This window comes from Gigantopelta aegis, chromosome 7, assembly GCF_016097555.1.
Source record: "Gigantopelta aegis isolate Gae_Host chromosome 7, Gae_host_genome, whole genome shotgun sequence".
Classification (NCBI taxonomy): domain Eukaryota; kingdom Metazoa; phylum Mollusca; class Gastropoda; order Neomphalida; family Peltospiridae; genus Gigantopelta; species Gigantopelta aegis.
The window spans coordinates 36,439,990-36,449,123 of record NC_054705.1 but is presented as its reverse complement, the minus strand read 5'-3'; the positions used below and the strand labels follow the sequence as shown (position 1 = coordinate 36,449,123).

The 9,134-nt window shown below is 34.4% G+C and overlaps 1 protein-coding gene across 1 annotated transcript; it reads right to left on the bottom strand.

Moving 5' to 3' along the window:
• Positions 1 to 5,774: 5,774 nt before the first annotated feature.
• LOC121378054 (protein mono-ADP-ribosyltransferase PARP12-like) lies at positions 5,775 to 6,146 on the bottom strand. The gene has a single exon (XM_041506154.1). It carries the CDS (start codon positions 6,144 to 6,146, stop codon positions 5,775 to 5,777), a length of 372 nt encoding a protein of 123 aa, XP_041362088.1.
• Between the last annotated feature and the right edge of the window lie 2,988 nt (positions 6,147 to 9,134).

The window sequence follows — 9,134 nt, the reverse complement described above, 5'->3', positions numbered from 1 at the left end:
AGTGTAGCAAACTCAGGTATGTCCCTTTAAAATACATTTTACGTGAGTTGTTAGGAAAGTAATATTTCAAAATGCGGCCACTAGCATTAATTTGATTTTGAATTTTAGTCTGCCCACCTTCACTCGCATTAATTTAGGGACGCGTTAGTTTCTGGATCTACAGTATTCATTTGCTACACAGGGGGCTGGACTTAGCCCAGTGGTACAGCGCGCGGTCGGTGTGGGATCGATCCCCTTCGGTGGCCCGCCCCATTTGGGCTATTTCTCATTCCAGCCAGTGTACCACGACTGGTATATCAAAGACCGTGGTATGTACCACCCTGTCTGTGGGATTGTGCTTATAAAAGATCCCTCGCTACTAATCGAAAAAGAGTAGATCGTAAGGTGGCGATAGCGGGTTTCCTCTCTCAATATCTCTGTGCTCCTTAACTGTTATGTCTGACGCCATATAACCGTAAATAAAATGTGTTAAGTGCGTCGTGAAATAAAACATTTCCTCCTTCTTTCATTTGATACACACTGGCCTGCCAGATCAGTGTTTCACATATTATGTTCAGTGTTTGCGACTTACAAAATGATTTTGTTTAGAGTGTTTGACATTTGTATCTTATATAGACTAATATTTTTAGAGTTTAACCTACTAATGCCTTTTTGCATTTTATGTAGACTGACGAATATAATTGTGCTATGCTATAGTTTCATATTTTAAACTGTTGTATTATTATTTTTTCCTTTCCCCAGTGTGTTTATTGCTACTGTTATTAAAGGGACAGACCCTAGTTTTTACACACTACAGCATGTTTCACTATTAGAGCCGTTTATAATCACTGAAATCAAACATTACTTATATTTTATTGTTTAGATTATCCATTTCCGTAGAACCGAAGTGTTTCTGGTCATACTGATGTTTGTAGTACCAAAAATTGCATTTTTCATATTTTTAAAAACGCACGTGCGTCTGAGAAATAGCGGTTTACTGATTCGAGTTTTAGTCTATTTTTAAGGATATGTCTTGTTTTAACGTCACAGACTCTTCTTTCACTCTATTGTAACTTTATCCAAATGAGTTAGAGGTTTGTTGACTTGACTAAACTAAGTGTCCGTTCTTTACGGGTTAAAACTAGGGTCTGCGCCTTTAAACTATTATTTTCTGACACCTAATGCATTTAGGTCAGTCACTTAAAAGTTTTTATTTCCATAATTATTTTATTTCAAGAGTCATCTCATTAAGTTTATTGCTACTGTTATTGAACTTTTATTTTGCGACACCTAATGTAATTAAAATGACAAAAACTCTTCAACTGTAAACGTATCAGTATTCTTAACATCCTGGGTGTATTTATTAACATTATAAATAGCAACTTCTCGTCCTGAAAACCTATTTCATTTTGTTTGATATTCTGCTATTGATTTTTTAAATGTGTAGCTATTTATGTTTGATATGACTCTTGCAATTTTGACGTATGTATGTATTTATATATTTTTGATATCTTTATTATATTTTTGTTGTTATATATATATACAATTCCCTGATGCTACCGGTAGGTGGCCTTGAGCGAAATGAAGATCCGTTCTGTTGGAAGCTCGTTTTCGTTTTTGATATATTTATTTATATTATTTATATTTACTTGTTGTATATTAACATATTAAAAATATTTTTACGCAAATAAACTAATTATACATTTTCATTTCATTTCAACTGATTTTCGTGCTTATATTCAATTAAGGTTCAAGGACGCTGTCCTGGGCACACACCTCATCTATCTGAGCTAACTAATTGTTAGTGGTTAATGAGAGAGAAGAGGGTGTAGTTGTCTTACACCTACCCATTGCGTCGTTAAAACTCGCTCTGGGTGGGAGCCGGTACCGGTTTACAAACCCATTACCTTACAGCCTTATATCCGATGGCTTAGCCGCGACACCATCGAAGTCGGTTAGGCGAATCGATGAGTGGGCTTGTAATTTTATATTAAGTAAAGTTAAAATTCATATAAGAACATATTTTAAAGTTTTAAACCCATACCAACTCAAATAAAAAAACACAAACAAAACAAACAAAACAAAAACAAAAACAAAAAACAATCCGTGGACATAAAAATGTTGTGTTTTTTTAAACATTAATTGATTAATTGATTTTTGTTTTAAACGTTTTCATGCAAACAGGGAGAGGTTTTTCAGGACCTGTTTGTCGATCTGCAAAATTCAATATAGTATCCTTTTATTTTGTGACTGATGTGAAGAGAAGTTGTCACAAAAGCTCCCATTATTTACATACAAGAATCATGAGACATTATACCTTCAGTTGCTATGTTACATGAAAGTGTTACACTCTTGGTGATTTTTAGCAACATAATTGTTTTATTTATTTTTTATGCATACATGTGCAAACGAACATGTACTCGATAAGAAAAAATATACACGTCCATGTGCAAATGAAATTTACTCAATAGAAAAAAATAGAAAAAAATATATATACATTCATGTGCAAAGGATCATGTACTCGATAAGAATATATATACATATTCATGTGAAAAAGAACATGTACTCAGTAAGAAAATATACATATTTGTGTGCAAACAATAAAAAAATATACATATTCATGTAAAAACGAACATGCACTCAATAAGAAAATATACATATTCATATGCAAACGAACATATATGTACTAGATCAGAAAATGTACACATTCATGTGCCAACAAACATGAACTTAATAACAAAAAAATACATATTCGTGTGCAAACAATAAAAAATATACACATTCATGTGCAAAAGAACATCTACTAAATAATATTCATGTGAAAAGGGGCATGTACTCAGTAAGAAAATATACATATTTGCGTGCAAAAAACCCACAACATATTCATGGGCAAACGGACATGCACTCAATAAGAAAAACAAAACATATTCGTGTGCAAACGAACATGCACTCGATACAAAATATACATATCCATGTCCAAACGAATATGTACTCGATAAGAAAATATACATATTCATATGAAACGAACATGTACTCAATAAGGAAGTATACATATTCATATGGAAACGAACATGTATGTACTAGATCAGAAAATATACACATTCATTTGCAAAAGAACATCTACTAAATAACAAAATGTACATATTCATGTGAAAAGGGGCATGTACTCAATTAGTAAATATACATATCCATGGGAAAAGGAACATGTACTCAATAAGTAAATATACATATACATATTTGTGTGCCAACAATATATATATATATATATATATATATATATATATATATATATACACACACACACATGCAAACGAACATGTACTCAATAAGGAAGTATACACATTCATGTGCAAACGAACATGTACTCAATTAGTAAATATATACATGTATATATTCATGTGCAAACGAATATGCACTCAATAAGAAACTATACATATGCATGTGCAAAGGAACATGTGTGTACTAGATCAGAACATATTCACATTCATGTTCAAACTAACATGTACTAAATACGAACATATACATATTCGTGTGCAGACAATATATATATATATATATATATATATATATATATATATATATATATATATATATATATATATGCAAACGAATATGTACTCGATAAGAAAATATACACATTCATGTGCAAATGAACATTTACTCAATAGAAAAAAATATATATCCATGTGCAAATGAACATGTACTCAATAAGAAAATATACATATTCATTTGAAAAGGAACATATACTCAGTAAGAAAATATACATATTTGTGTGCAAACAATAAACAATATACATATTCATGTGCCAACGAACATGTATGCACTAGATCAGAAAATATACACATTCATGTGCAAACGTGAACTTAATTAGAAAACAACACATATTTGTGTGCAACAATACAACATATACATACTCATGTGCAAAAGAACATCTACTCAATAAGACAATATACTTATTCATGTGAAAAGGAACATCTACTGAGTATGAAAATATACACATTCATGTTCAAACTAACATGTACTAACAATAAAAACATATACCGTATAACCGGAAATTTTCGAGGATTTTTATTTTCGTGGGTTTCGAGGGTAAGTAGTCAGCATCGAAAATATAAATCCTTGAAAATATTTGAAAAAATCAACAAATTCTAACTAAAATATTTATTGTGAAAACCATAACACACTGACAATTTACCGGAACATTTTATTTCCTGTCATGCGCAGTCCACCGGATACGACAAGAGAATAGTATAGTCAAAACAACAAGTTAGAATTTTTAAAAAGTTATTGCTGAATCTCACTGTTTGTAGAATATAATGCGTCAGAGATTCGGGGGTGGATGAATGCAGATTTCAACATTTCCTGGCGTATTTTTAATTCTAACATAACTTTCATAATCCACCTTGCATGAATTGGTTTTATCGCCGAAGAACGCATTTCGATCTTGATGTCCGTTACAACTTCGCTGTGTTTCATAGCCAGGGAAACCCGCTTTGAATATAATGTGGTAAAATTAGACTTCATGGCGTCCTTAAGTGCTTTGTTCACACATACGTCGTAATTGGCTTTACACAAAATCAAAGACTGTGATCTGTTGTCTGTCGAATAGCATACCGGGTATCACAGTGGCCAATTAGGCTACAGGTGACTGTTCTATTGTTTAACTTTACACGTTGGTAGTATCGAACAACTGGCAGCCGAAGTGAAACTTTAATCAACAATAGCAAGTATTCTCGCAACTCGACTTGCTAAAACTCGAAAATAAATTCACTTTCAATTTAGATTTGGCAAACAACGAAAATAAGAAACCTTGAAATGTTTTTATACCCCAAACCACGAAAAATTAAGACCACGAAAATTTCCGGTTATACGGTATATATATATATATATATATATCTATATATATATATCTATCTATATATCTATCTATATATCTATCTATATCTATATCTATATCTATAGTTCCATGTGCAAACGACTACACACTCAATAAGAAAATATACATATGCGTGTACAAACGAACATGTGTGTAGTAGATCAGAACATATACACATTCATGTTCAAACTAACGTACTCAATAAGACAATATACATATTTGTGTGCAAACAATACAACATATACATATCATGTACTAGATAAAAATATAAACATCCATGTCCAACCGAGTATAAAAACATACACAGTCATGTGCAAACGAACATGTATTCAATAAGTCTGAATATATATATATATATATATATATATATATATATATATATATATATTCATGTGCACAGGACTATGTACTCATTAAGAAAATGTAAATATTCATGTTCAAAAGACTATTTACTCAACATTGAAATATATATTCTTGCACACAGGAATGTGTTCTCTAAATGCAAATACATACTAATGTTCCTATTCCAAACTGGCAGATGCACTATGTCAAACTATAATTAGTATTTCCGTGGGTAATGATCGTGCAACTACCATATACGTGTTTATTGAATCGCACACTTCCCTCTACCTGAGGTTGTTCCAGAGCGTGTAGTTTGGGCAGGAGTTGTCACATTAGTTGTTAGAACCAGACTTCCTGGATTGCTAGCAGCGGAATGGCTTGGTATGCTAACTGAGGAATTAATAAATATGCTAGCAGAAGAATGACTTAGTGTGCTACTTAATGGATGGGTTGATGTGTTAGCTAGAGACTGACTTGCTACAGTGGATGAAGACACCGAACTGCCATAGAGAAAAGAGGGTGTAGCTGAAGGTAAAACAGAATCAGGTTTCTCGGTTACAACATATTCAAGAAGAAACTAGGGGTAGCGTTGTGCGGTGTCTAAGATGACGTAGATGGATGGATCTGCCATGACATTGATGCAGGAGTCATAGAGAGTATGACCGGCCCTGGCAGGAGGTCTTCTGTAGGAATTGTCTCCCTTGTACTGACCGACGAGGACCTTCGAGAGGAGCATGGATCGAATAGGACCTCGAGTGTAGCAGTGACTGTACTTGGCATCCCTGGCAAAGTATGCACCATCGCCATAGACAGTGCCGTTCTTCCCACTGAGTCTGAAGTCGACGTTGTTGTGGCAGATTCCACGTATGGCCGCCCAGTCGTCGACAGTGCCGTGCAAGAGTCGTTTCTTGTCCACAGGACCAGTTACACCTTCACGCTGGAGTGCCATCTGCCATAAATATATATATATTTCTCTTCCAGAGGGTTGATATGGCTCATAAAACAAAGCAGTCCTTTGATACGTCCCCTTCAGAACTGGATGTGGCCCAGTACTTAGAGGCTACAGGTGGTGTCAGTTACAGAATCGTACACACACACACACACACTGAAATTGCAGGCTTTAAATGAATTTATTTCCTTTTACTAATTTATTTTTAAAAGATCCTTTGCCATTTCGTCAGCGACGCCTACAGTTTACTTTAGTTGGTCTGACTTAGATTACCAGCTTCTCTTCCCACACAAAGCATAACAAGAATACACATAATTATAATACTTTAATACCACAATAAAATACCTTCCAGGTACCACAGAGCAGTAAAACATAGTTACCTATGTCAATTGGACTAATATAGTTTACCCAGCTGACACTCTCTTGTGAACTGTCCAAAAACTGAGACTCTGTTGGCACTGTTAAAAGTCTTGCTGACTGAAAATAAGAATATCCTATTATAAAGAAATGGTCATGTCTGGGATTTGCACCAAAATCACTTTTAGCATTCATTCATCTTGTTTATTTACACTCATTCAAGACAAGGTGCACATATATTAGGGATATCTTTTATCTAGTGATCAATGGGATTAGGTACATTTGATTTATTTTGTAAAGCTACTACCAGCAAATGTGTGATGCACAAAGTTTAAAGTTTGTTTTAACACCACCACTGGAACACAATGCATTACTATTTATATTTGTTGCTTCAATTAAAAATATCTATAAAATATCATTGATAAAGAATTTTTTTCTTCGTATATATGAAGGCAGGATTCCTCAAAACTGTCACTGCTAGATATGTAATCTACACCCTTTGATTGGCTAAATTCTGGGAGATGTATGTCACTATCATATAGCAGATGTATGTCTTATTTAATCTCCAGTGTCTTGTAACAGTAATTTGGTTACCTGGTTGTTTTTGTTTGGGTTTTTTTCTGTCTGTTCCTGATGGCTTGTCAGTGTCAGTATCAGTGTCAGTATGCCTGGTGGAAGCTTAGTGTTCCGTTTGAGTGTCATCAGTGTCAGAATCGACTAAATCTGGAGATAATTCATCCATGCTATATGTAAAAAAGATAATTAAATACCTTACACTGAAAATAAATTGTACTTAAAAAAGTCTTGTACCATACACGCGATACAATTTCCGAATACATCCTCCCTACAAAGTGGTTGGGGTTAAGTTTAGGGTTAGGGTTATATAATCCCCATATTGTTTTTGTTTTAAATCCCTCTTTAAAAGGAAGGAAATGTTTTAATTAACGACGGACTCAACACATTTTATTTACGGTTATATGGCGTCAGAGATATGGTTATGGACCACACAGATATTGAGAGACGAAACTCGCTGTCGCCACTAAATGGGCTACTCTTTTCGATTAGCAGCAAGGGATCTTTTATATGAACCAGCATAAAGAAAGGATAGCACATACCACGGCCTTTGATATGGTGCATTGGCTGGAACGAGAAATAGCCAAATGGGTCCACCGACCGCGCATCAAGCGAACGATTTACCACTGGGCTACGTCCCGTCCCTCCCACCTCTTTAGAATGATGGGGGGGGGGGGGGGGAGGGGGGAGAGAGTTGTAATCAGGAAACTTTCCATACATTCTTTCTACATTACCAGTACCAGTAGAATAAACCCTAATTTGATTTAGTAATGTTTGTTGAATATTACTTAGTATAATATTTAAATTATATAATGCAGCCTGTTGTGCCTGTAGTGTAACCTACTTAGCTACTGTGATGTTGGCAAGAATGTATTGAACGAGTTTTATTTCAGTAAACCGGGAGTGGGCCGATTTCAGTATGCACACAATATGCAATGCTGCATATACTATGATTAATTCTGCAACTAATCTTATATGATGTGACATACGCAGTTATGCACGTCTGGTTATTCCTAATGTTTAAGAGTTATCGTTCCTGAATAGGTAGAATATGATTTTCTTTCATTCTTTATTTGGAAAAAGCTTTCTGAACAGTGCAAATACATCACAACTGATGTTAGAGGGAACTCACCCTATAAACAAAACGTAAATGCAGTTTGTTCTGTCTGATCCCATTTCCTTTTAAACGCAGAATCCGCATAATTGTTATGGTTTGCTTTTTGGTTTTATTATTGGAGTGTTGGAAGGGTAAACCGCTGATTTTCAGTTCATTTGTTTTACTTTGAAAAACTAACTTCAGAGTTAGAAACAGTGTTTCTAGAAATAAACAACATTTTATTTCCTGGAAATATTTCCTATTTGACTACAAAAGCCCTGTTAACTATAACGCACGTACAATTACCACACCACACGAAACAACACAACACATCAAAACACAATACAATCCAAGACAATAAAAAGAAATACTATCTTTATTGGGTAAATGATGCCTGAAAAAACAAAAACCTGTCTGAGAGATGGTGCATATCAAAGATTCCTTGTTAATAATGACAAAAGGTAGCGGGTTTCCACTCCAATAGCCGATGATTAATAAATCAATGTGCTCTAGTGGTGCCGTTAAACAAAACAAAAACTTTAAACTCATCCCGGGAAATACAACCACTTGATGCCTAAAGCATTTAGGGCCGAATTTAAAAAGTCCGTTCTTGCCCTACGCGTGTGTAACTACATTTCATTTCAACTTATTTTCGTTCTTATATCCAATTCAGGTTCAAACACGCTGCCCTGGACACACACCTCAGCTATCTGGACTGTCTGTCCAGGACAGCGGGTTAGTTGTTAGTTGGTTACTGGTTAATAAGAGAGAAGAGGGTGTGGTGGCCTTATATCTATCCATTGATCCCTTATGAGGCCGGTTGTAACTACATAATACATTTACGAAGACTATTTATTATTTTTTGTTGAAGGTTGTTGTCGCTGTTGTTGTTGTTTGCTTGTTGTTGTTTTTGTTTGTTTGTTTGTTTGTTTGTTTGTTTTTTTTTTTTTTTTTGTTGTTGT

Bases quoted from the DNA above. Each gene is read 5' to 3' on its own strand.
- LOC121378054 (XM_041506154.1), bottom strand. From the start codon at position 6,146: ATGGCACTCCAGCGTGAAGGTGTAACTGGTCCTGTGGACAAGAAACGA.